The sequence below is a fragment of the Euprymna scolopes genome, chromosome 38 (assembly GCF_053919585.1).
Source record: "Euprymna scolopes isolate OS-2025 chromosome 38, ASM5391958v1, whole genome shotgun sequence".
Classification (NCBI taxonomy): Eukaryota; Metazoa; Mollusca; class Cephalopoda; order Sepiida; family Sepiolidae; genus Euprymna; species Euprymna scolopes.
The window spans coordinates 8,986,657-9,014,167 of record NC_136519.1 but is presented as its reverse complement, the minus strand read 5'-3'; the positions used below and the strand labels follow the sequence as shown (position 1 = coordinate 9,014,167).

At 35.6% G+C, this 27,511-nt stretch overlaps 1 protein-coding gene across 1 annotated transcript in view; it reads right to left on the bottom strand.

Moving 5' to 3' along the window:
- The window catches only part of LOC145263065 (ras-related protein R-Ras2-like), a 129,525-nt gene that overhangs the window by 40,903 nt on the left and 61,111 nt on the right, over positions 1 to 27,511 (bottom strand). Inside the window, exon 2 of the mRNA XM_080119922.1 lies at positions 21,630 to 21,717. Within this exon, the coding sequence (XP_079976048.1) occupies positions 21,630 to 21,717 (88 nt within the window). The remainder of the gene's footprint in view (positions 1 to 21,629; positions 21,718 to 27,511) is intronic.

Here is a 27,511-nt window from a genome sequence, read left to right as displayed (position 1 = left end):
GTTCTCATTAGATCACCAAAGTTAAGCAACATTAAGCCTGGTCAGTACCAGATGGGTGACCAATTTGGGAATTCCAGGCGCTGTATGTAGGAGGACGTCGACACCTCCTTTCAAGAGTTATAAAACCCTAACGTCTTCATCTCCCCTAATGGGAGATGAAGGCGTTAGGTTTTTGCGACTGAAGACCCCTTGTGAATTTCATACTCCCATGGAACTTCCTCCTTTGAAGAAAGCCGGTTAAACCCACAGAGTTAGTGCCGTTTCTATACACATGCCTAACATTAGCGTTTCTGACTGTGTTTTTGTGTAGAAATTAATTTTTTTTTTTATTGTAATAATAATTCGTTTTATTTATGCAGTAAAATAAAGAATGCTTATAAGAATTTTGTATAGGTTCTCTCTTCATAATATAAGTAATCTTTTAAAATTCTTTTTCACCACAAGCAAGACTTATTGCCATTTGGATTAGTACAGTCAGGGAAGCAGGAAACAGAAAGCGAAGTCCAAAGTCTAGCAGTCTGAGAGAAGAAGCAACCTCCAGCCCGCAAGCCTTCAAGTGAATTTTGTTTGGTCCGATAGCTTACTCAGAGCACAATGTAAATAAATAAAAAAAAAACACAGTAAAAAATTGAGAGATTGAATATTTTGTGTCAAAATTTTAATTCTTATTTAAATTTATTTGAGAATGTATTTTACTTTTTATTTATAAAAATTAAAACCTAAAATTTTTTTTGTTGTATTAAGCTTGTGTGTGAACGTGTAAACCAAGATGGTTTACAAAGAAAGCAATAAACAGAAACATGTTTCTCATTAAATTGTTTACCGCTTTTTATTGTGTTTCAGTGTAAAAATGAATGATTTTTTTTGTTGATTGTAATAGCATTTTTTTTCTGCAATAAAATATTTTTTTGTAATATATATATATATATTACAAAAATCTCTCTCTCTCTATATATATATATATAGTGAATAAATGACAAAAGACTATATTCCAAAGTTCATGATGTTGACCATCTTATATGTAGTTGACATTTACAATTCTTGACAGTATCTGTTTTGTAGCGCAAAATCAATCACTTAATTATTATATCAATCAGTGAATCTATTTTGCCCTTAACTCATCAGAAGAAATAGCAACAATCAATCCGTCAAAAGGAAATAAAGTGCATTTTGACATACTTATAATCCGGAAATTTGAAGAGAAGCTGTAAATACCTAATAATGTTTCCATTGCGCCACTTACAGCTTCTGTAAATTAACTCCCTTTTGAGGTCTATGTTTTACGATGGTTTTCATCAAATTCTATTTTTTATTTTCTTTAATAAAAATTTTCTACCTTATCGATTTCGTAATTTTTGAAAATAATCATCTTAAAAATATGAGGAATATGCAGATACCATTGTTTTATGTGAAATTCAGTTTTACAATTTCCGAAATTTCGGTCCAATAGTGTAGAAGCGCCTATTCGAAAAAAAACTTATAGAAATTTAATATTTTTTTTATAAATTTTAAAATTAGAGAAGAGTAGCGGGGTGGGATGGGAGAGTGCCCGACCTTGCTGGTTGTAAAATACGCTCAAATAAATTTTAATTCATGCACATTTTGTATTGATTATTACAGAGCCAATTCTCTATTGAATATTATATTGTACCTAATATATAGTATTGATTTCAAAAGTAAAAAAAAAAAAAAACGACTTGGGTGTCATCAGATTGAATCGGAACCAATACATTAAGCGCTCTTGCTGTGTTCTCTCAGTTAGCGTTCCTTCCAGCCACGATCCCTAACATTTGAGCTAACCTGACAGAAAAGTTTTAAAATCAAACAACTTTTAGCAATGATTAGTTTTACAATTACGCAAACTAATCCAAAAATATCTGCAAGTTGAAACGAACATTTTGCATTGCAACTTGCCGACATATTTCTATACGCGTTATTCATCCATCCAAACAAAGATTTTACTCATTATAAACCATCTTTGGTGTAAGATTCCTATTTCCTGTTAATTTCAGTGTTATGTGACCAGTAGTTTAAGGGTTTATCGGTTAAATATTTACACACATACATCTGTTTTATTTATATAGAAGATTTTAGGGAATTTTATTCACTGAACTTCTTTTTATGTGGAACTTGCAAGAATTGGATACACAAGAATTGCATTGGAATTACTGGTAGGCTGAGAGAGGATAACTAATTTATGCCAAAGAAGTGTAACACAATGGAGATGGATAAAACTGATGTGGAAAAGTATATTTGGATGGTGAGGATATTGAGGTTGTTCAGAAGTTTTTTTATTTTTTTTTTACTCGTATTTCACATCAAACAAGGCACAGTGCTAGTCTGATGTAAGGGGTTATTATTTGAGACCAGACTTGCAGGGATACCATGTTCCGCTGTACTTCTTCCTGGTTGAATACAACATGGTAACCTTCAAATCCAATGTAAACAACTTCTTGTTCCTATTTACAATGCCTCCCCACGGGACAGAGTTAGACACCAGGGTCGTTTTTTAACATGGAAAAAAGGAACAAAAATAAAAATTGTCTCAGTCGTGAAGGATTCCTCCTCTACTGACAGAAAACAAGAAATTGAAGTGCAGCATCTGAAGAACAGATACTACACTTTGATCTTGTCCCGAACTTCTTGTTGAGCCGTCCTCATAAATAATCAAATTCTACCCAATTTACATCATTAACGATTACTATCTACCACCTTACATTCATTAACCCTTATCCTTGAGTGGCCTTCTGGCCTTAATAAGTGATGACACCCAAATAAAAAAAACAAACAAAAAAAAAGAAAAACGTTATAATTAAGTAATGTTTTACTTTAAATTATTTTTAGATGAATCGTGATGGTTAAACTATGATTAAATGATGATGACGGAACAAACAGGGTTCGAACCTGGCTCACACAGGTTTTCAGTCCATGTCGTTAACCAATTAGCCATTGATACATGTTATACTAATCACGCACATCATCATTAAAAAAAAAAAAAATGTATTTGCAACGATGAATAGCACACACGAAAAATCACTCAAACATGTCTTTACGATAATCCTGTTATTCCACCCCAAACAAGGCACAGTGTCACTTTGACGTTAGGGGTTACTATTTGGGAGTTAAGCAGCGAGATATCTGTTCACATTACACTTGAACTTCTACATGTCAATACAGTCAAGGAAGCAGGTACCCGGGAGGGAATTCCAAAGTCTTACCTTAGTGACACCATTGGACGACAAAGTGGAGCAGATACTAGTATGATAGCAAGAGTTAGGTGCAGATGGTTTAAGTTCAGGGAGGTTCTGCCAACACTAACCAGCAGAGCGTTATGATCGTTAATCAAGGAAATAGTCTATCGGGTATATATAAGGCGATAATGTATGCAAGTAAAACCTGGCTTCCTCCCTGGCCTGCGTTTCATCTTCAGCCAGGGTGACCGCTATACAGAAGTACCGAGCAAGTTTACATGAAATGACTATGCAATCGCACACCACCCGTCAACGTGAGAGCTTGGTCAAGATGTTTTTGATGGATGTTGTCCAGACACTCAGCTATCCACCGATATACTTGCGTCATCCAGACAAAGAGGTTGGGAGGACTGGTACAGGCATTGACGACTATGGCTCTCCATCTATCTCTCTCTTGAAACATTCATGAATTCATTGTTGCTCATCATTTTTGATGTTGTCCAGGTATTCAGACTAGACTGTCAACGTATGTTCCTTGCTGTCGTCCTCTGCTTCTTCTACTCATGATCTTTCCCATTATTCTTTGCTGGTTGTCGGAGAGTAGTTTGATGACGATCAGGTGTACACCTATCATGGTAATGCTTACCGTGTGAGGTGTTCTGATTCAGAACATTATTCATGCTGTTTCTTGAATAAAGAGTGATGTACTGCTATAGCTTTCTTTACAGTTGTACAGACAGTAGGTTGCAGTTTCTTTCTGTCCGAGCGGTGCCCATACTGGGCGATTGTCCTGACCATTGTATCTAGAGATACCTTCTGCTCAGCACAACGAAATACGAAACCATGAACAGAATTATTTCTGTTTGCTTCTGTATTACATCAGTCACCTGCTTTCCATGACCTCACGTAACCCTGATTCGGGGGGAGGGGGAGGGGGTTAAAGTGGGTTCTCGACCATGCTTAAAGGTTTCCCACAGACTAGTGGAGGGAAGGAGGCGCCTTACTTTTGCAAAAAAATGTTCTATCCAAGAAGACAAGCGCAAAACAAACCTTGAACATTCGAATTTTTGGGGTGTGTTCGCAGGAGTCACACCAAGGAAAACACGGTTGGAAGTGATACAAATGGATTTGAGAAAAAGAGGGATAAATAAAGTCCTGGCCAGAGATAGGTTTGTTTGGAAGTCAGTTTCTAAATTTGTTTTTATAGTTTTGCGGACTGTTATCTTCATAGTTGTTGTTTCGCTATATTTCGGCCAACTCATCTTCCGGCCTTCTTCAGGGGAAAAGATAGGAATGCAGGGTTTTGTAACTGTATTCCCAGTAATTACTTGTCTCCCATAGTTGTTGCCATCGGACCACGTTTTGGCCAATTAATCCTCAGGCCTGCTTTGGGTAGGATTGAAAACTGCTATCGTGTATCAATTTCTAAAAGTGGGTTCAACACATGCCAACATGTAAAAAAAAAAAACAGACATCAAACCGATGATGATGATGATGATGGTGGTGGTGGTGGTGGTGGTGATGGTGGTAGACCAGGCTCATAGTACAAAGAAAATGAGCATCTAGAAGAGTCAGTGGTGAATGGGAATAAAAGAAGGAGTCACAGTCAAAGAGTTGTTAAGAATTTTTAGGGTAACATCAATGAAAAAAACAAAGAAAAAAAGGAAAATGAAAAATAAAAAAATCGGGAGGTTTTGTTACAGTTTTTGGGGCTGGGAATTTCAGTTTGTAATTTTTCTCTCACTTTGACTAAGTCAAGCCTGACTAACTAGTCCCCTCTGCCCACCCTAGTCCCTGTTTAGGCAGGAATGTTGGGTAATAACTGAGGGTGTGTCCACAAGCTTAAGATATGGCGGCTGGATTGCTTACACACAAACTTTCACTATTATATACACTTCCTTCTTTTCTCAAAAATCCCCATTCCCCACCCACCCACACATTATATTAGTGATGGGACAATTCCAATATTTTTTCTATTTTCATACAATTATGGATTCCGTAATAAATTCTTGATTCTGATTCTTTATAAATCTAAATATTTAATGATAGAAATATTATTTTTTCTGATTAGCATAAAAACACTGCAGATATTTTCTCAAACGTAAAAAACACTTCTGGAAGATGATCTAGAAATTTTAGTTTTAATGGTAGTTTAAAATCAACACATATTTACTATTTTAACATTACTACAAGCAGTGGAAAATTTTGTTTGAAACAAAAAAAAAAAAAAAAGACAATTAAAAAAAATCATTTTTGGCATCGAAATATAGGCACAATTTTTGCCGATGCTGATACTCCAAAAAGTTCTGATCTTTCCGATTAATCGTCCCAACACTAATATATGATGACAATTATGGAAGTAATATTCTGTGATAGAAAGATGAAAAAAGAAACAAACTAAAATTATATGTACATCAACGTACACTCTTTATTCTAAGACTTCCTCAGGACGATTAATTTGAAGAAATAAAATACCAATACAATATTTAAAAATATATACTTGCGTTTGTTATATGTTTTTTTTTTGTTCTATTACTAGATGGGGAAAAAATAGCCATTAGCATTCAAAGAAAATACAATGCATTTGGGCATGGATACAAAATCCGAATTTTTTTTTTTTTTTTTTTTTTTTTTATTATTACATTTTCACCCCAAACAAGGCAAATTGCCACTTTGGTGTAGGGGGCTACTATCAGGGGCAACAACTACTGGCGTACTATGTAGGGATTTGGGCAGCAAGGTGTCGGTTCACGTTACACTTGAACTTCTGCACGTCAGTACTGTTGGGGAAGCAGGGACCTGGAATGGAATTCCAGAGTCTTGCGGTTCTGGGGAAGAAACTATTGGAGTAAAAAGATCTTTTACATCTAGGGATCTCTACAGTGAGGGGGTGGGATTTAGTAGCCTGTCGGGTTTGTCGAGGGTGCTCGCGTCGTGGGGGCACAAGTGATTGCAGTTCGTCAGAGCATTCACCACTAAAATACTTGTAGAAAAGGCAGAGGGATGCAACATTTCGTCGATGGGACAGAGGCTGAAGCTTAGATGCCAGTTCAGGGCCTATCAGGTTTGCGACTCTCTTTTGAACCTTGTCAAGGAGCGAGAGACTAGTAGCAGATGCACCAGCCCAGATGTGGCAGCAGTACTCCATACATGGGTGAATGGTGGCCTTATAGAGGTACAGGATACTTTCGGGTGTTAGTAGTTTTCTAGCACGGTAGAGAGAGCCTACCTTTCTTGCAGCGGCCCTGGCAATGCCTTCAATGTAATTGTTCCAACTCATGTTTCCTGTGAACGTTAGGCCAAGGAGTTTGAAAGATGGACTCTCAGATAAAGAGTCGTTGGCCATTGCTATGGGTGGTAGAGAGGGTTTCTTGTAATTATTGAATGAAACCAGTTTAGTCTTGGCAGCATTGAACGCGACCAACCACTTTTGTCCCCATTCCACTACAGATTGGAGGTCTTCCTCTAGTGTTTCTGCCATTTCTTTAGAAATGTGTTCATTCGTCTTCCTGTCGTGTCTGCCATAGAGTGTAGTGTCATCAGCATATATACCCATCTCAGAGGCAATGTTGTCGGGGAGGTCATTTATGAATATCAGGAACAATAGAGGTCCAAGGATAGAACCCTGGGGCACTCCCGAATTTATATCATATTGTTTAGATGTGCGACCGTCGAGGACTACCTGGATTTTTCTCTTATCTAAGAAGGATTTAATTATGTTAAGTATTCTACCAGTGATACCGTATGATCTGATTTTACTGAGGAGACCCTCATGCCATACCCTGTCAAAAGCCTTAGATATATCTAGAGCTACCGCTCTGCCTTCCCCGGCTTTGTCCAGTGAATGGTATATACGTTCAGAGATCACAGTGAGGATGTCTGCTGTGGAACGGGCTTGTCTAAATCCATATTGTTTGTCAATCAGTAGTTTAGCATCTGTAAGATGCTGGACTAGAGCATGGTTAATTATGGTCTCAAATATTTTGGCAAAAAGTGGGAGGAGGCTAATGGGGCGATAATTTGATGGGTCTGTCCTTTCGCCAGAATTCTTGAATACTGGTACGACAGAAGCAGTTTTCCAACAGCCCGGAAAGCAAGCTTCATTAAGGCATTTGTTGTAGAGTTTGGAGAGAACTGGAGCTACTTCGGCTGAGCACTTTTTTAATAGCACAGCTGGGATAAGATCGGGTCCACATGCTTTTGAGGTGTCAAGGTTTTTTATGATAGCATGCACCTGAGCAGGGGTGGTTTTCAGATCGTCTAGTGTGGCGTCTGTCCGCATAGGAAAGTCAGGTAGGGGGTGGTTGGAAGGGTCCAGTGTGGAGTTTGAGGCAAACCGACTGGCAAGCATGTTAGCCTTGTCGGTTGCTGAGGAGACAACCTCGTGATTGTTGGTTAGTGGGGGAATTGTTGATTGCCCATTATTTACTACACTGTTGTAGATTTTCCAGAAGTCTCGAGTTCCTAGTTTTTGTGCTTCGATGCGCTTTTTAGTGGTTTCCGTAAATTCTCTCTTAGCTGTCGCTATTTCTTTCTTAACGTTATTTCTAGCTTCTATATACTTCAATCTGTTTGAACTGGACTTATGTCGGTTAAACCTACGGTATGCATGCTGCTTTTGAGTAATGGCAGATGCACAAGTCGACGTAAACCATTGGGGAGAGTGGGGCTTACTATAAAATTTCCGCATGGGAACATGCGCTTCGATTGCAGTTTTGAACCAGTCAGTGGTCTCGTTTGCACATTATGAGGTAATTTGACCGTCTCTTCTAATTTTTGGATTTTTTTTTTTTTTAATCATGCCCAAATGCATTTTATTTTCTCGCGGTGAATTGATAGTTGCTATTTCTTCTGATGAGTTAAGGGCAAAATAGATTCATTGATCGATATAATAATTAAATGAATGATTTTGCACTTCGAACAATTACTGTCAAGAATTGTAAGTGTCAACGGAATTAAAGGAATAAATGGTAAAAGATGGTCAACATCATGAAATTTGAAGTATAAACTTTTGTCATTTATTTGTCATATATAACTCTTTTTCACTCTAAACAAACCATATTGTCACTTGAAATGTAAGGAACTACTATTTGGGAATGTGTCTAATAGGGACAGCAATATCTGTTCTCATTACCTGTAAACTTCTACAGGTCAGTACAGTCAGAGAAGCAGGAAACAAGAAATTCCAAAGTTTGGCAGTCCAATGGAATAAACTATTAGAGAAGAAAGCTTTCCAACATCTTGAGTGGTGTTTTGTTGGTTATCGGGTTAGCCTGGGATACGCATGCTAAGGGGGCACAAAGGTTATCATTAGAGCACATCATTTGCAGGCACAGGGAGTAACATTGCGGTGATGGGGCAGAGGTTAGAGCTTTTCTGACAGTGCGGGACCTATTATATTTGAGACTTTTGGATCCTAACTAAACCTATATATTGCAAACTTAGAACATGTATAAAAGCCGATATTTCTACTTATATATAAAAGGCAATTGTGTGTGTGTGTGTGTGTGTGTGTGTGTGTGTGTGTGTGTGTGTGTATTTATTTCCTGTGGATTCTGAAATGGCTGGCCCAATTTTATGAAATTTCATACAAATATATTTTATGTGTCTGGGAGCGTTCTTAGATAGGTTTTGTATCGGAATGGCTCTAATAAGTATAAAAAAATCGTTAATCAATAATCGGAAAATCCAATTAAAAAAAAGAACCGTCTGATTTTGAACACAGTTAACACCTTACAAAGCCTAACATCGCAAGTGCATTTGAGAAGCTTTATCACCGCACATGCAGAAGGGTCCGATGTATAAAATCAACAATAGATTCTTTGATAAGACTTGAATTTTAAACTAATTCAAGCCATTAGATAAAAATAAATTTATAAAATCAATAGTAGGTTCTCTACAGTGCAATGTAGACTACAATGTATTGTGAACTGAGTCATTGCGGAAAGGCATGTGAAGCTTCCTCTCGATGCACCACAGTGGATTCCAACTACAGTAAGAAATCGATTTGATTGAAAAATGGGCAATTTCATCGATTTTGAGGACGATAAAAGTATGGTGTGAAATATTCATTGATCCTCATTTAATCCCCAGGCAACATTGGGCCTCCCTGCTAGTAGATATTAATAAATATAATTGTATTCCTGCTTGGGAATATGAGGTGCTGTAAGCATTTTTCTTTTACATGCGACTGAAGATCGCTTGTGAACATGATATTCCCATGAAACTTCCTCCTTCAGGGTAAGCCAGTTCAACCCACCTCGAATGAATGGCGTCAATGTCGCGAGAGAGAAGGTAGGAGTGCTCAATATTGGTGACAAAGCAGAAAGTGAAATCTGGCCAGTGATGGTTGAGGATATGTGTTGCATGGAGAGAAATAATATGAGAAATACATGTGAAAAAAATTCAACAAAAAACATCCAAAAGATGAGACTACTATTAAATAATAATAATTGGTCTAACACTCATTTTGCATGTTGGCATGTGTTGGACAGCTTTAAGAAATTGACTTCTAAAATAACCTATCTCTGTTCAAGTTTTTATTTATCCCTTTTTTCCATTGCATTCCTGTGAAATGAACCTGCTACCTCAACTGTTCTACATCTATTGACTCAAGAACTCTCATCCATTCATAAATGTAGTCATACCATCGAAGTTTATACTGCCACAACTTAATCAGTCTATCAGTACACAATGAGATGATGCATAGAGGTGAAACCTGGCCAGTGAGGGTTGAGGATATGCGCTGCATGGAGAGAAATGATGTGAGAAATATACGATGTATATGTAATATGAATGTTAAAGAGGCTTATATAGGATGACCTAGGTAAACTAAATTCCTCCCAAGCACCACTATCTGCTTGCGCTGCCAGATACCATCCCTCAAACAGACCTGCCTTTCGAGAGATCTCCGATGGTTTGATCACACTCTGCGCTGGCAACCAGATGACTTCATCTATACCACCATCAACCCAGCCCCACTGCAGGGTTGGAAGAAATGAAAATTTACCTCCAGCATGGTGAAACAAGATGCTGATCTGATCCTGTGTTCTCACCTCTATGGAGTGTGCTGTTAGAACCGTGAATAGCTGGACCTGATATCAACTGCAGCTTCAAACCAGCATGCCTGGGTGGCGTCTATACGAGATGTAAGGAGTTTAGTTGAGGAGCTGGCTCAACCTACCCATGATGAATGCTGACGCAACAAAGACGACAACAGATAAATGTGTGCAGAACAGGATACTTTGATGTTGTAGCCATGTTGAAAAAGAATGGACAGGAGCTGTTGCATTCGTAGAAGTAGACCAATTGAAATAGAAGATTCCAGATAACAGATGAAGGCCAAGGAAAGCATGGGAGTGATAAGGATGGAGTTGAGAGAAAGAGGGATGAATAAAGACCTGTCCAGAGATAAACTGACTTCTAAAACTAAGAATAAACAAAAAAAAAAAAGCTTCTGAACAACCTCAATATCCTCACCATCCAAATATACTTTTCCACATAGTTTTATCCATCTCCATTGTCTTACATTTCTTTGGCATAAATTAGTTATCCTCTCTCAGCCTATCCATATAAAAGCCAAGTACGTCCAAGGATGGAATACTGTTACCATATCTGGGCAGGAGCTGCTAAAAACAGCCTATCCTGCCTTGACAGAGTACAAAATAGACTTCGTGGCTTAGTGGGGGATGCTCTTTTCTCTACCCTGCAACCTCTCTCCCACAGAAGAGACGTTGCGAGCCTATCCTTGTTTTATCGTTATTTCCATGGCAAGTGCTCGTCTGAACTCCAATTTCTGGTCCCCCTCGCCAATCTTTCACGAAAAACACCCGTCTAGCTGAATCCACTGTGAAAAATTTCCCCCACTCTATATCTGTGCCTAAATCAAAACGTGGATTCCATGAACAAAGCTTCTTTCTTAGAACTGCACGCCTGTGGAACTCAGTTCCGTCTGCCTGCTTCCCTCCGGACTACAACTTGGATGGCTTCAAGTCCAATGTTAACAAATTCTTAATGAACCGCCCCCTTAATTAAACACTTCATCAAATCTCCACACTAACGTAATGTACTTGCAATAACCCTTATCCCTGAGTGGCTTCCGGGCCTTGATAAGTGGTGATCACTGTAAAAAAAAAAAAAAAAAAAAAAAAAAAAGTAATTCTAATGCAATTCTTGTGTATCCAATTCTTGCAAGTTCCACAAAAAAAAAAGTTCAATGAATAAAATTCCCTAAAATATTCTATAATTTTGAAAACTATAAAAAAAATTATTAATTTACTATTTTTATAAGTTTTTCAAGTCTTATATTTAAAAATGTTTTAAAAAATGCAAACAAGTTAACATTTTTATTATTTTTCCGGTCTGTACCAACATGCAGAAATTTACATGTAATATGAACAAACACCTTGCTGCTCAACTCTCCACCCTTGTTACCCCCCCCCCCAAAAAAACTAACTAATCCCACATCACAGTAGGCCCTTATACTTCAGTGGCAATATGCCTCCTTTGGGTCGAAAAGGAAAAAGAAAAGATTAAAATGCATAGCACAAAGCTATCAAGGCAGCAACTTAGATCATCTCAAGTCGGAGTAGATGGTTGAGGACATTCGTTGTATGGAGAGAAATGATTGACAAAAAAAAACAATTGAAACCATTGTCTTTTTTATCTGAAAACTCCATTTATCGACTACAAAATCTCGTCCCAATTCTGTAGAAGCACCTTCAAATGTATTATCTTTAAAAATGTGTTTAAAAAAATACAGAAAAGATTTCTATTATGTCCCTTGTCTGTACCAACATGCAAAAATTTAAATGTAATATGAACAAACATCTTGATGCTCAACCCCCCCCCCCCCAAAAAAAAATAACCCCACATCACAGTAGACTCTTACACTTCAGTGGCAATATGCCTTCTTTAGGTCGGAAAGAAAAAAAATGCATAGCACAAACCTATAAAGACAGCAGGTTAGATCACCTCAAGTTGGAGTAGAGGGTTGAAGACGTGTTGCATGGATAAAAATCATAGAATCATGCGATGGATGTGTAACGTGAGTGTTAAAGACAGGCTTAGATCAGATGACTTCAGAAGATTAAATATGGACAGTATATGGAGATGTGTGCAGAACAGGAGATTCTGATGGTATTGCCACATTGAAAGAATGGATGAGAGTGTTTGGATTGGTAGATGTAGATAACAGGGTTAATTAACATGTGAAGGCCAAAAAAAATACATGGAAGTGATAAGGATGGAGTTGAGAGAAAGGGGGGGGATAAATAAAAACTTAGATAAAAATAGGTTGGTTTGTTAGTCAATTTTTAAAAGCCGTTCAACATATACGAGCATGTAAAACGGACATTAAGCTGATGATGATGATGTGTACTTGCTGTTGTATAATACCATAAGACCTGCATAAATTTAGACAAAGTTGTTCAGCATATTTTACACCTGGGCAACGCTGGGCACAACAGTTAGTATAAAATAAGTGTTATGCAACAATTTAAAGATTTATCTTGTCCATGGCTAAAATTCCTCTTCAATTTTTTTCCTCAATATTTGATATTCTTTCCCCCAAGGGAGCTAAACATCCCACTCCCCTTAAAGTTGCCATTTTTGACATGTAACAATGTCCCTATTTACTTGCCTCCTCACAAGGGCAAGTTAGACACAAAATCGTTTTTTTTTTAATATGTGGAAGATATTGAGATCCCTCACCCCACCTCCCCAAAGGGGCACTCTTAATGGACCAAAAATAATAATTTCCCCAGTAAAGAAAAATTTCGAATTTTTCATTTTCAAAAAAAATTAAAAATTTACATTCAGTATAAGCTAGAAACAAAATTGTTGGCCAAAAAAAGGTTATTTTGGAAGTCAATTTCTAAAAGCTGTACAACACATGCCAGTATGTAAATTGGATGTTTAACCAAAGATGAAGATATGTAGCAAAGTTAAAACACAGAGAATCAATTGCACTGATGATTGTACATCTATGCCTTAAATGCGCGTGTGTGTGTGTGTGTGTGTGTGTGTGGTTGCTGTCACTCGATATTAAGCAAGCGTCTTCTTCATGAGTCGTGCCATTAGCAACAGATTTGGCTCCAATCGGCATATCATGTGTCCACAGTTGACTCGTCAATCCAGCAAGCTTCTGAAAGAATTTCCTACATTTTCGCAGTAAAGTATCCTGGCCACGCAAGGTATGGGATTTCTCTCGCTGTCAGTCGGGTGAAGAATCAACAAATGTCACTTTGACCTGCGGTTGCTTTACTCAACGTTAAAACAAAAAAAAAAAGGGGGGCATTTCTATGTTCAAATACAAAATCAGAGTAGATATTTTCCTGATTGGCAACAGTTTCTCATGAGATTTATGGTCAGCGTTTAAAAGTCACCTATACGCATGTACCCATTATCTATATATGGTTATTTTCATAAACTTTAAACATTTAACAAAAATAAAAAGTGAGACCATGTCTGTCTATTAAATTTCAGATTTTTTTTTTCTTTTTCTTTGAAAAATTCAGGATTTGAAGACATAGACTTGTTATTTTCGTTGAATGTTATGAAATTATAAAAAGAAATGCAACCATATATACTTACTTGGCTTTTGCTTAGAAACAAAGTGTAATATCTTTTCTGATGGTATGCTTCAGCTTTTATCCTCAGTCAGTGAAGGAGAAATCCTTCTGGACGGAGACAATTTTATTTTTGTTCCTATCCAGAGTGCACATTTCAATGATTTTCCCCACATTAAAACTGACTTTGTGGCTAACTCTGCCCTTATGGGGAACCAAGTAAATAGAAACCATATATACAGGGGGTGGTCACAAAGTCACGCACCAATGTTAATATTTCGAGCAATTGTAATCCTTGTAAAGAACTTTGAATTTGAATAAATGTTACTACTATAGCTTTTTTAATTTTTAAACTTTTTTAATTAACATTGGTGCGTAAATTTGTGGCCACCCTGTATAATTATCTTTGCTTTCTTTCAACTATACTAATGCTCTATTTCCAATACTGAACATGAATTTATCGTGTTAGGAACTTTTTCAAATATATTTATAACAATTATTTACCTTCAAATGTATGCATGCATAAAGTACCTGTCGTTGACTGGATTTAAAAACAGCCTACAGAAAATGGACTCTGATTTATGAAAGTATGATAGGTTATGAAAAGGAAGGGTTGTAAAAAGATAGCTTCGAATTTGGGGGTATCAAAACCAAAGCAAAATATGATGAAAGTAAAAAGTAAAATAGATAAACCTCATAATTTATTGTACCATACCTGTTCACACTGAAACACTTATCACAATATTCTGTGGATCTATATTAAAAAAACCTTGTTAAACTTTGTGACATATTTACATTCTATGGAGGTCAGGTGCAAACAAACACCCCATAATTTTATTATACCATATTTCTTCAAACTGAAACATAATTATCAAAGTATACTTATGCAGATAGATATGAAAAGTCTTTATTAAAGTTTGTACCTATTTCCATTCTATGGAGGCCAGGCGCGAACGCAGACCCCACAATTTTATTATACCATCCTTATTTAAGTTAAAACATACTTATCAAAGTATTATGTACATCTATATCAAAAACACTTGTAAACGTTTTTTTTTTAATTTTTAAATTTTTTATTTCCATACTTTGTGGACCATGCATGTACACAGACCCCACAATTTTAATGAATCATCATTATGCCAGATCAAACATACCCATTCCTGTGTCTCGATACATCTATCATTATATGTGATCAGTTTCCTATAATAGTCAACCATATAGGAGCCTATTCGTGACCAGACACACACACACACGGTCAGCTTTATACAGGGTGACCCCACAAAAAACGGGCCCCAACTTTAATTAGGCCCCGGTTCTTAGTGTTTTTTCTGAATGAAATGAAACTTTGGTCATAGCTAGTTTATTTTATTCAAAACATCACATCAAAATATCTTTGGCCTTTTTTTCTCCGTTGACTGTAAAATGCTCAGAAAAAACGATTGAATGTCCTGTTTTTTTTAGGATCACCCTCTGTTATAGAAGATATAGAGATATATATATAGGAAAAATCAGAACAAGTAGTTAATAAAACATGTTAAAAAACACTTTGAAAAAGAGTTAAAAACATATTTAATTTTAAACAGGAAACACAAAATAAGTGGATAGTCCTTAATCCGCGGAGTTTCGAAGAAATACTTTCCTTCTAATTATTATAAGCTCTATTTCCTATTTGGCTTTATCGAGCTTTTACATCTGGTTGAGATTACTTTATAAATATTAACTCTTCAATATTTATAATATACTTTAGTTTTGCCATCTTGGATTATTTTGGTAAACTTAACTGTAATTCTTATTTCATTTTATATAGGAAAAGCGATATACATAGTGAATAGTGTAGATTATGTCTTATTCTTTATATGAGAGACGTTCAAAAAGTAATGTCTTCTATTTTTCATTCTGGCCAAATGAATCAGAGAGGATTGCAAATTGCATTGTTATAATAACTGCCAAAATTTTTTGCGAGACATACAAACAAACACAGACAGATTTTGCTTTTTATATATTAGACTAGCCTGGGTCCCCGGTATTGTCTGGGTGTTTAAAGGTGTGTGTTGAGCAAAAAAAGTGGTAGTTAGGCAGGCAGGCTCAAACCCGTACTGTGAAGGAGGAAAAGAATGTAAAAAAAAAAAAAAAAAAAAAAAAAAATGATGTCTTTGCCGTTGCGGCCATCGGCAAACCGCAAGTGGCGATGGTTTAAATTAAGGCTAGTCAATCAAAAAGAAGGGATGACTTTCGAAAATATTGGTGAAAAAAAAGAGACCCCTCCTTGTAGAAAAATGCCCAGTTTGAGGGTGAAGGAATTGATGTTTTTAGCCAATTTTTCGATATTTGTCGTCCGAATGGTCGAGCTTCCAAACGATACTGATCTTGTGAAAATCTGTTGCCTCTGTCAAAAGTTTTAGGCAGACATACAAACATACATACATACATACATTTAAACAGACAAGTGAAATTTATATTAGAGATGAAATTTTATCGTAAGGATTCTTGATTTTTAAAGATTCAAATTTGTAAATTTTCTCTCCGCTTCAATCTAATAGTGATTTTTTTTTCAAATTTAACAAAAGATTTTAATCACTAGGAAAAAATTTATACCCCTATCAATTTTTTTTTTTTGTATTGATATTCATATTAAAACCCTTTTTTCTGTTTATATAGTACAACTAGGTTATTTATGGGTCATGAAATTGCATTCATCTGCAAAAGATCTAGCTAATTTGCATATCCTTTTAAACATTCATTTTAATAAAATTTCCTATTAGTTTTTCAGTTTTCTTATAAGATGATCATCTTTAGTTAACTATTACGTGTAATTATATTAATGAAGATATTCTACATGATTTATACTTATGTAATATTTGCGTAAAAAGCCTCTTTCTATATATATTTATGTATGCGTATATATATTTGTTAAATAAATTTTGCCTACCAAACTCCTTTATCCCCCCCCCAGTCTATAAATATAAAAGCGAAAGTGTGTGTGTGTTTTCGTGTATGTCCAAGAAAGGATTTTTTTCTGCTTGCTTTTCGCTCGGGTTGCTTCTTTTTAAACTTTTTATATCACGTCTAAATGATAATATGGACGAGTTACGAACTGGTGTCACGTGTGTATTTAATTTGCCCAACATACAAAACTTAAATATTCAACAGTTTTCGATCGCCGCACATCGATTCGACTTTTTCGTATAAAGAAAGAAGCAAACAGACTCACGGTAAATAAAACACTGTCCCGCACTCAAAGTTGTAGTCATTAAGTCGTCAAAAACACGCACCTGCAGTTAAACGTTGTTTTTTTTCACACTTTATTATTTTCCAACTGCGCATCAAGGCTTCGTTTTTTTTTTTTTTTTTAAACAAACACCCGGCCAACGATTTTTGTTTTCATTTACCCCAAAACACACACACTTCCAAACACCCGGGCAACACCGGGTACCCCTCGCTAGTCTTCTATATATATAAAAGCGAAAATGTTTGTGTGTGTGTGTGTTTGCATGTCTCACAAAAACTTTCAACACGGGCCATGGATTTTCGCCAGATAGGTATCATTTTAAAGCTCCAACCTTCGCCCGACAAATATCGAAATATTGGCCAAAAACATTAATTCCTTCACCCTAAAATTATCAGTTTTGTACAGGGAGGATGTAGCAAAAACCGTCCTCTCATGATATGTTGGCTTCTATGCATGCGCAAATTACGTCGGAACATGATTTAGTTTAAATATTTAAAAAACCAACCCAATTTCGTCAACGTCGTCTTAGCTCACTTGATTAGAAGTCGGCGTCATTATCTAAAGGTTGTAAGTTCGAATCGTGGTGTGAGATGTCTTTTTTTTTTTCGATTGTTTTAAACGTTTAATATTGAAACAGGGTTATTTAAGCCATTTTTCACATTCTTTGTTTTTTTTTGGTTTTTATTTTTCAGATGTTTTAAAGAAGTTTTTACGTTCGTTTTTCTGGGGTTTTTTTTTTCATCACATTTGCTTTTTCTTTTTTTGTTTTTTCGATTTTAAGAAATTTTAACATTGTTCATTTGCATTACGTTAGGTTTTTTTTTTGTGTTTTTCGATTTTTTTAAGTTTTAACATTTTTTTTTATATAATATTTAAACAAATAAAAAATATTTACTTCGCTTATTCTTTTGTTTTGATTACCCCCCCCCCCCCGAGCACACACACCTCTGACAACGCCGGGTACCCCCCCCCCCAAGTATATATATATATATATAAAAGACAAAATGGTCACATGCGTTTTTGTACGTCCAAGAAAGGCTTTTTTTCACCAGGGTTCTCGACAACGTTACATTTTTTTTTTTTTTTTACTTTCCTTATACTTCCTAGATTATAATATCTAGGATTTGCAAACGGACATCGTCTCTACATTTATTTTGATAGACTTTGAAAAATTCCTGTCCTTTCGTGTGTTTGTTCATCTTTTTCGTATAAATAAAACGAAACTAATGGGAGCGAAGAAGGCCGCCTGGCTTTCCTACTAGGCATGTCTTGAAGGCAATTAGCTTTGATCAATGTGGGGTAAATCCTTCATATCAGACAATTGCTATTCATTTGAGAGTTCCTCCTTTTTTGGAGGGAGCTTGGTTTCTCCAACATTGTGGAGAAGCAAAATAAGGCAGAAAGCTGAAAGCTTAACTGGCCTTTAGCCAACGCTCATTTCTGCACTTGCATGATTCTTAACTTATTCACTTCATGGCAACTTTTTGATTGACATCACTAAATTTGAACGCTTTTCGCTTCCTGTGGCGTCTTAGTGTAGCGGTAAAACCTCAGCTTTTCTTTCACTTTTTTTTCTTTTCTACCTTCGCGTCACTAGTGCAAGCCTGCCTGCCAACACTCCCCCCCCCCAAACAACTGGGCAACGCTGAGCACCCCCACTAGTTATTAATAAATGTTATTTAAAAACTAAGTAATTTATAGTAGTTTGTATTCGGACAAAAATATATACCGATTTAAAAAGGGTTTACTTGTTTTTTAGATTTTTTCTCCAGTTGAGACAATAAATATCTAACCCATCATAACTAGTAATATATGTAAGCATTATTATGTCTCTGAATTTTTTAGATGAGGAATGATAATTCATATTATTTGGACGTTCTCATCTTGAGTGTTATTCGCACAATGTTTCAGTCGATTGTAACCTTTGATATCCTTGTCAAACTTGGAATTTTTTTTTTTTCAATTACAAAGGAGTCACCACTTATCAAGGCCCGGAGGCCACTCGAGGATCAGGGTTAAGGAGTGTATGGTAGTCAGTGGTTAAATATTATAGTATCATTAGTAGTGGAAGTTTGGTAAATTGGATTACTTAAGGGGAATGGCTCATCAAGAACTTGTTTATGTTGGACTTGAAGACGACCATGTTGTAGTCAGTTGGAAAGCAGGAAAACGGAACAGAGTTCCACAGGCTTGCAGTTCTAAGAAAGAAGCTTTGTTCATGGAATCTATATTTAGGTTTAGGCAAAGATAAAGAGTTGGGGAAATTATTGATAGTGTGTCAGCTAGACAAGTGTTTTTTCGTGAAAGTTAGGCCAAGGGGGATCATAGATTTGCTCAGACGAGCACTTGCTATGAAAATAACGATAAAGCAGAGACAGGCATCTTCTATCAAACTTAAAAAAAAAAAAATTATATAGAACTTGTGAATCTGCATGGAATTTCCAACGGAACTCTTTATTTAATCCATGGGATAGCATGCTTTCATTCTGTCGGCCATGATTGGGTAAAAGTTTGAAATAAAAATACAATTGCGAATTACTTCAGACTTCTACCCAGTCATGGCTGATGGAACAAGAACATGCTATTCCCATGAATTAATTAAAGGTTCCATCCGAAATTCTGTGCACGTTTGAGTTCTGTATAATATGTTTTTATTAAAGACTAGCATAGGTACCCGGCGTTGCCAGGGTTGAAAAAGGTGATATACTACGGCTATTGAGCAACCCCCTCCCCAGAAAATGTTTCAATCAAAATAGCAGTGAGTACTCATGCGAACGCAAAAAAATTAGCCGCAATAGGCAAGCAGGCTTGAACCTGTAACACGAAATAGGTAAAAAAGGTGAAGAAAGCTAACATACTAGCTGTCTCGGCCACAGTAACATGACGTCACAGGCCTTTGAAATAATGTTTTATAAACGTATGTTGAGATTGGTAGGCATATTACTTGCAAAAAATGTCGATGCAAAAAAACTGACCAATCCTTGCAAAAAAAACGGCCCACTTGACCAGCACAGAATTAATCTTTTGGGCCAATTTTGAGATATTTTTCATTCAAGAGATTGAGCTTTCTAATGATACAAATTTTGTCACGGTCTGATGTGTCTGTTGTAAGTTTTTGGCAAACACACATTTTCTATTTTATATAATGGATATGTAAGTCATAGATTAATGTTGGGACAATTAATCGGAATAAAATCGAGAATCAGTATTGTAAAAATTTGCGCCTTTTTTCTGATGCCAAAAATGATTCCTTTAATTGTTGTTTTTTTATTTATTTGATTTTGCTTAAAACAAATTCTCCCACTGCTGGTAGTAATTTTAAAATAATTATTTATCGATTTTAAACTAATAGTAAAACTAAAATCCATAGATCACCCCCCACAAGTGCATTTTTATGTTCAAGAAAATATCTGCACATTAACATGTGTTTTTACGGTAATCAGGAAAAATAACAATTCTATAGTTAAATATTTAGAGATTTGTAAAAATCCGAATCGGAATTGGTAACTGTATTGGAATCGGGCAAAATATTGGAATCATTCCATCACTATTATACATATAAAAATAATGTATAAAATTAGATGATTAGCTGCTGGATAGCAAATAATTTTTGCTTGTAGACATGTAAAAAAACGGTGCTTCTATATTATAATAACGAAAAAATATTGAATTTCAAATAAAACAATGGTACCTACGTAATTGTCGTGTCGCAAATATTAACATATCCAAAAGTTTGGGAAAACAATAAGGTAGAAACATAATTATTAATGAAAAGTTTTCGATAAAGTTTAGATGAGGAATAAAATTTGTCCACCATTTTGAATTACATTCATCACGTGACATAAACAGAACTTAATTATCTCCCCTGTCAAATATATCTTTTTTAGTAAGCATAATACAGTGATTTCATAAATTTTTTTTTTCATTAATAATTATTTTCTATCATCGTTTTTCATAATTTTTGGATATGTTATTATATGAGACCTGACAATTACATAGATATCATTTGTTTCACTTGACATTCAATATTTTTGTTCACTTATAGAATACTAGTTGGGGTGCCCGGCATTACCCAGGTGTTTGGAGGTGTGTGTTGAGAAAAAAAAAAAAAAAAAAATTGTAGGAGGCAAGCAGGCTCGAACCCGTGACGCGAAAGTGGAAAAGAGGTGTGTGTAAGGGTGTTAGTTCAGCAAAAAAAAAAAAAAAAAAAAAAAAAGGAGCAGTAAGCAGGCCTGAACCCGTAATGTGGCAGAGGAAAAGGAGGTGGGAAAAAAAAAAAAAAAAAAAAAAAATAGTTTTAGCGATGCGCCCACTGCGATTGTGACGTCACAGGTGGTCGAAATAATGTTTTTTATGCATCATCGTTGACACAAAGTTTCAATGACTTGCAAAAATGTCAGTGAAAAAACCGACCCCTCCTTGTAGAAAAGTGTCCAGTTGAGGGTGAAGGAATTGACGTTTTTAGCCAATTTTTCTATGTTTGTCATTCAAAGGGTTGAGCTTCAAAAGGTTACCGATCTCGTGAAAATCTATCGCCTCTGTTGAAAGTTTTAGGCAGACATACATACACACACACACACATACATTTAAACAGACAGGTAAGATTTATATAATAGATTGAAGCACCAAAAAAGTACTTACTGTCTAATCGAGCGACAACACTGTCTATCTGACATTGTTTTGTATAGGAATCCTCAATGGTCGGATCATAATCTGTCACAAAGTAGGACTGAAAAGAAAATAGAAAAGAAATTTGATGAGAAACTTCAAAAGATAATGTTAAAGATATGGGATACACAACAATTTGCTATTTTGTTTTTGTTTTACAAAGGAGTCAATATTTATCAAGGTTAAAAAGCAACTCAATTATAAGGATCTAAGGAAATGGCTGAAACACTAGATGAAAACCTCCAATCTGTAGTGGAATGGGGACAAAAATGGATGGTCACATACAATGCTGTCTAAACTAAGCTCGTTTCTTTCAATAATTACAAGAAACCTTCTCTACCACCAATAGCAATGGCCAAAAACGCATTACCTGAAAGTACTTCTTTTAAACGCCTCATGGTCTAATGTTCACAGGGAACATGAACTGGAATAGATACATTGAGAGCATTGCCAAGGCTGCTGCAAAGAAGGTGGGCTCTCTTTACTGTGCTAAAAAGTTACTTACGTCTGAAAGTATCATGTACCTCTATAAGGCCACCATTCGCCCATGTGCGAGTACTATTACATTTGGGCTGGTGCATCTGCTGCTTGTCTCTCACTCCTGGACAGGGTTCGAAAGAGAGTCGCCAACCCGATAGGTCCTGAACTGTCATCTAGGCTTTAACCTCTGTCCCATTGAGGAAATGTTTCATCCCTCTGCCTGTTCTACAAGTATTTTAATGGTGAATGCTCTGATGAACTACAAGCACTTGTATCGCCTCGACGTAAATACCTGACAAACCCGACAAGCAGCAAAATCCCACCCCTACACAGTAGATATCCCTAGGTGTAAGAAAGCCTTCTACTCCAATAGTTTCTTCCCCAGAACTACTAGACTTTGGAACTCCCTTCTGGGATTCTACTTTCCCAACTGTACTGACATGCAGAAGTTCAAGTGTAATGTGAACAGACATTTTGCTGCTCATCTCCCGTCATAATGTCCTTGCAACTTATGTCCCTGATTATAGCCCCCTACTTTAAAGTGGCACTGTGCCCTGTTTGGGGTGAATAGTGAATAATAACAAAAAAAAAAAAAAAATGAAAAAGAAAAGGAATCATCATTTATCAAGGCAAAAACAACTTGAGTATAAAAATTAATCAAATGGATGTACGGATTGTGAGTTGAATGATGAAGAATATTATGAGAAGATATAAAATGAGGAACTGGACAAAATTTGTATACTTAAGTTCATGACAAGAATTTGTTAACATTGAATTTGATGACGCCCTCTCGAAAGAAACTGTTAATGAAAAATTGTTTTGATACTAGGAACACAGAAGAGACAGAAAAACAAGTTCTAGCTGCGAATGTCTTACAAGGAGGTATCAAAGATCGGAGCTCAGTCGAGCACTTTCCATGGAAATAACTTTAACAGTTATTTCATACTAGGAATCCATTTCTCTTTTAGCTGTCTACGTATTTCTTTTGCTCCCTCTTGCTCTTTGTTGATTTGACTACTCTCTAAAATTTCTTAATGTCTCCAAGATTATATCAAGAAACAGTGTTTCTTTTTGTTGGATAACCATCTAATTTACATATGTGTGCCCATACACACATTTGAAATAGCATTATGAAGATTTTTTTTTCCTCTGTGATAAAAGCATCGTTTAAATTTAAATTGAAAATGTAAGCTGGAAAAATGGTGGGATCCTTCTATCGATCCAGTAGATATCTCACTGCTGATGCAATTCTCTATCTATATAAGAGCCAGGTATGTCCAAGGATGGAGTACTGTTGCCACATCTGGGCAGGAGCTGCTAGAAAGGACTTGTCCTGCCTTGATAAGGTTCAAAATAGACTTCATAGCCTCATAGGAGATGTCCTTTTCTCTTCCCTGCAACCTCTATCTCACAGAAGAGATGTTGCGAGTTTGTCTCTGCTTTATCGTTATTTACATGGTAAGTGCTCGACTGAGCTCCAATCTATGGTCCCTCCCTCACCAAACTTTCACAGGAAACACTTGTCTAGCTGAAAACACTATCAATAATTTCCCCACCTCTTTATCTGTGCCTAAACCTAAACGTAGATTCCATGAACAAAGCTTCTTTCTTAGAATTGCACGCTTGTGAAATTGTCTTCCGTTTTCCTGCTTTCCAGCTAACTACAATATGGTTGTCTTCAAGTCCAACGTAAACGTTCTTGATGAGCCATTCCACTTAAGTTAACAAACTTAGCGAATTTCCATTACTAACGATTACTATATTGTCCAATTGACTACTGTACATTTTAAACCCTTATCCTCAAGTGGTCTCTGGGCCTTGATAAGTGGTAACGCCTATGTAAAAAAAAAAAGTTTAAGCCAATTCTATTTTTTTAAAAATAAACATCTATTTGTTGATAAATCCAACTTTTCAAAGTCATATCATCTCATGCTCGTCAGGATAGAAAAAGAAAACTTATCCTTGTGTCATGGTGCCACTAAGAAAAATTAAGATCCATGCGATCTTCTTTGACGGTGATGTTTTAAATGCCCAAGTCAGGAGATCCTGCATTAAATTGGCTTCTTAAACTTACATTTTCAATTTAAAATAGCATTTTTTTTTAACGTCAGATGTGAGTTCCGTGATAGAAGCATTGATTGATTTTGAATAAAATATGAGATTCGTTTGAAAGCCAAATCACAATACAATATCACAAAAATAAACAAATATTTATTTGTTTGAAATTTATAATTTAAATATATTTCAGAGTCAAACTCCTTCCTCAGAATTTTGTACATTTCTTTCTATTATTTTTGTTTTTACGGAATTCACATCCTTGACGTTAATATCGCATAGCCAACGCATCATTCCGACATTTCAAAATACCACCGCTGAGGAACAACAAGCAGACCATTACTAACTGAACTTAACAAGGAAAAAAAAAATTGTAAAAAAATTCTGCGGAAGGAGTTTGACTCCAAAATATATAAATTATAAATAAATAAATATTTGTTTATTTTTATAATATTGCATTGTGGTTTGGCTTTCAAACATATCTTATACATATTTTATTTTTTTTTTAAATGACTTATTGGACACATTCTTATTTTATTTCCTAGTTGTAGAACCTGTGAAGAAAGTAAAATATTGATCCTCCAGAATATTCTCCAGAGATGTTGGTAAATGTCATTGCTGTCGATTATCTTTGATTCAACCTAAGAGGAAAAGCTGGACAAAAAACAAAAGGTGATTCTGTTCAATGATAATTTGAATTTTTCGGGGTTTTTTTTGTTCTTTTTTAATTTTTCTTTGTCTTTTGTATATACTAAATATATTCAGTTTTTAAATTTTTGAGATGTGCATTGCGTAGTTCAAAGAATCCAAACAATATAAACTAGTGGGACCTGTGGAAATTTCACAGGGGACCGATTCATATGTAATATATTGATGTTGGCATTCTGTAGGTGTCCAGTGTAAATAGAGATGCTCCGATATTATTGTAACTATTTTGTTAAAACTGAAAAAGTATTTATCCAAGCTAGCAGGGATGCCTGGCATAGCCAGGTCATAAAATATGCTTAAATATGATATTTGAATTCTTGCAGATTTCATATATATTATTACAGAGTTAATGTTCTATTAATTTTTATATGTTATAAAGTTGCGATTTCAAAAATAAAAAAAAATATCTATATGACTTGGGTTCATCAGCTTGAACAAAACCGAATCCCAAACTTATATATATATATATATATATATAAAAACTTTAGTTTCTTCAACTATAATTGAAACCGAAACCAAAATTTATGAAGAATTTTAGATAAAATTATTTATAAAAGAAATAAATTACTAAGGTGCCATCAGCTAAAATCGAAACTGAAACCAAGACTTATGAAGAATTCTTGATAAAATTATTTTTAAAAAATTGATTATTGGAGTGCCATTAGCTATAATCGAAACCGTAACCAAAACTTATGAGGAATTCTTAGTAAAATTATTTAAAAAAAAAAAAAAAAAAAAAAAAAAATGGAAGTATATAACAATTAAACAACCATGACACAGAAAATAACACACGCTATTGTATTAATGTATTCTATCATTTATTAAAATGGAACTGAATTGGCCACACCTTGCGGAAGCCTGCATCCAACATCACCAGGCAGGCCCTTGAATGGAACCCACAAGGAAAGCGTAAAATTGGTCGCCCAAGGCAGATATGGAAAAGAAGCATTGAGGCTGAGACCAGGGCTGCCGGAATGGCATGAGCTGAACTGAAGAGGACAAACCAGAACTGGGCCCGTTGGAGGAGTGTTGTTGTGGCCCTATGTTCCCCAAGGAATCAAGAGGCCTAAACAATTATTATTCAAACATTGCATTTCCCTTTGCCGCTGGATTAAACCCTTGACTGCCAGAATTTTTTTTATGCAATAAATAATTTTTTTTAATCATGAAACCCACACGTGACGGAAGTTCGCATGCAACTGATACACAAACATGAACAAACCCTCATTCATTTGTTGAACCATGCATAGACCAGTTGGGCTGACAAGTCATAAGAGTAAGAAACATTTCCTATACAGTTTTTTTTTTTTTTTTTTTTTAAAGGCGACTTGAAAGTACAATTTGGTGGTAAAGGATTGAGCACTTTCAGGCCAGGAGGTTAAGGATTATGTAACTCTTGCTTCATTATGAAATCCTCAATTCTCATACATTTTATTAGAGGATACCTGTCATCCTTCAAAATTGAAGGAAGTCAATAAACTGTTGCGAAGTAATGGGAAATTATTTACTTCCGGTTCCATCTAAGGCTGAGAATATTATCAACAATTTGAAAGCGCTTGCTGACCTATAATAGATGACCATCCATTAAGAGGGCTGAGTCAGTTAAACAACAGTAACCAGGTCAAAAGGTCATTTTAAAGTGTTTTCTTAAGTGTAAATAGATCAGTGGGTCAGTCTGGTAAAGACTACCTCAAGTGCTCAAAAAAAAAGGGAGATCAGAATGTATGAAAGAGAAGGCAGATTAGAGTGATTGTTGTATGAGGGGAAGAGGTAAGAAAAATACACAGAGAAAGAAAGAAAGAGATGAGAGAGAGAGAGAGAGAGAGATAACACATTTATGGATAAAACAGAATTATCCTGGATATCACATGAAACTGTAGCTGATGATATAGACCACACAACCATGAATAAATATGTGAATATTTTTAAAGAACTTGAAAAGTCAAATCCATTTTTTTCCACAATGGCTTTGGCATTAAAATGGCACAAACGGTTGATATGTGGTAAAAACAAAAACATAAAAAAGGGAAATTTATTTAAATCTTATGGAGAGTCTTGGGCGATATGATGCATCCATTAAACCTGTCCGTGTAGTGATGAAAATTCTAATTCAAATTGAAACATGACAAACTAAGGAAATGTTAGTTCAAACTGAAACATGACAGACTAAGGAAATGTTAGTTCAAACTGAAACATGACAGACTAAGGAAATGTTAGTTCAAACTGAAACATGACAGACTAAGGAAATGTTAGTTCAAACTGAAACATGACAAACTAAGGAAATGTTAGTTCAAACTGAAACATGACAAACTAAGGAAATGTTAGTTCAAACTGAAACATGACAGACTAAGGAAATGTTAGTTCAAACTGAAACATGACAGACTAAAGAAATGTTAGTTCAAACTGAAACATGACAAACTAAAGAAATGTTAGTTCAAACTGAAACATGACAAACTAAAGAAATGTTAGTTCAAACTGAAACATGACAAACTAAGGAAATGTTAGTTCAAACTGAAACATGACAAACTAAGGAAATGTTAGTTCAAACTGAAACATGACAAACTAAGGAAATGTTAGTTCAAACTGAAACATGACAAACTAAGGAAATGTTA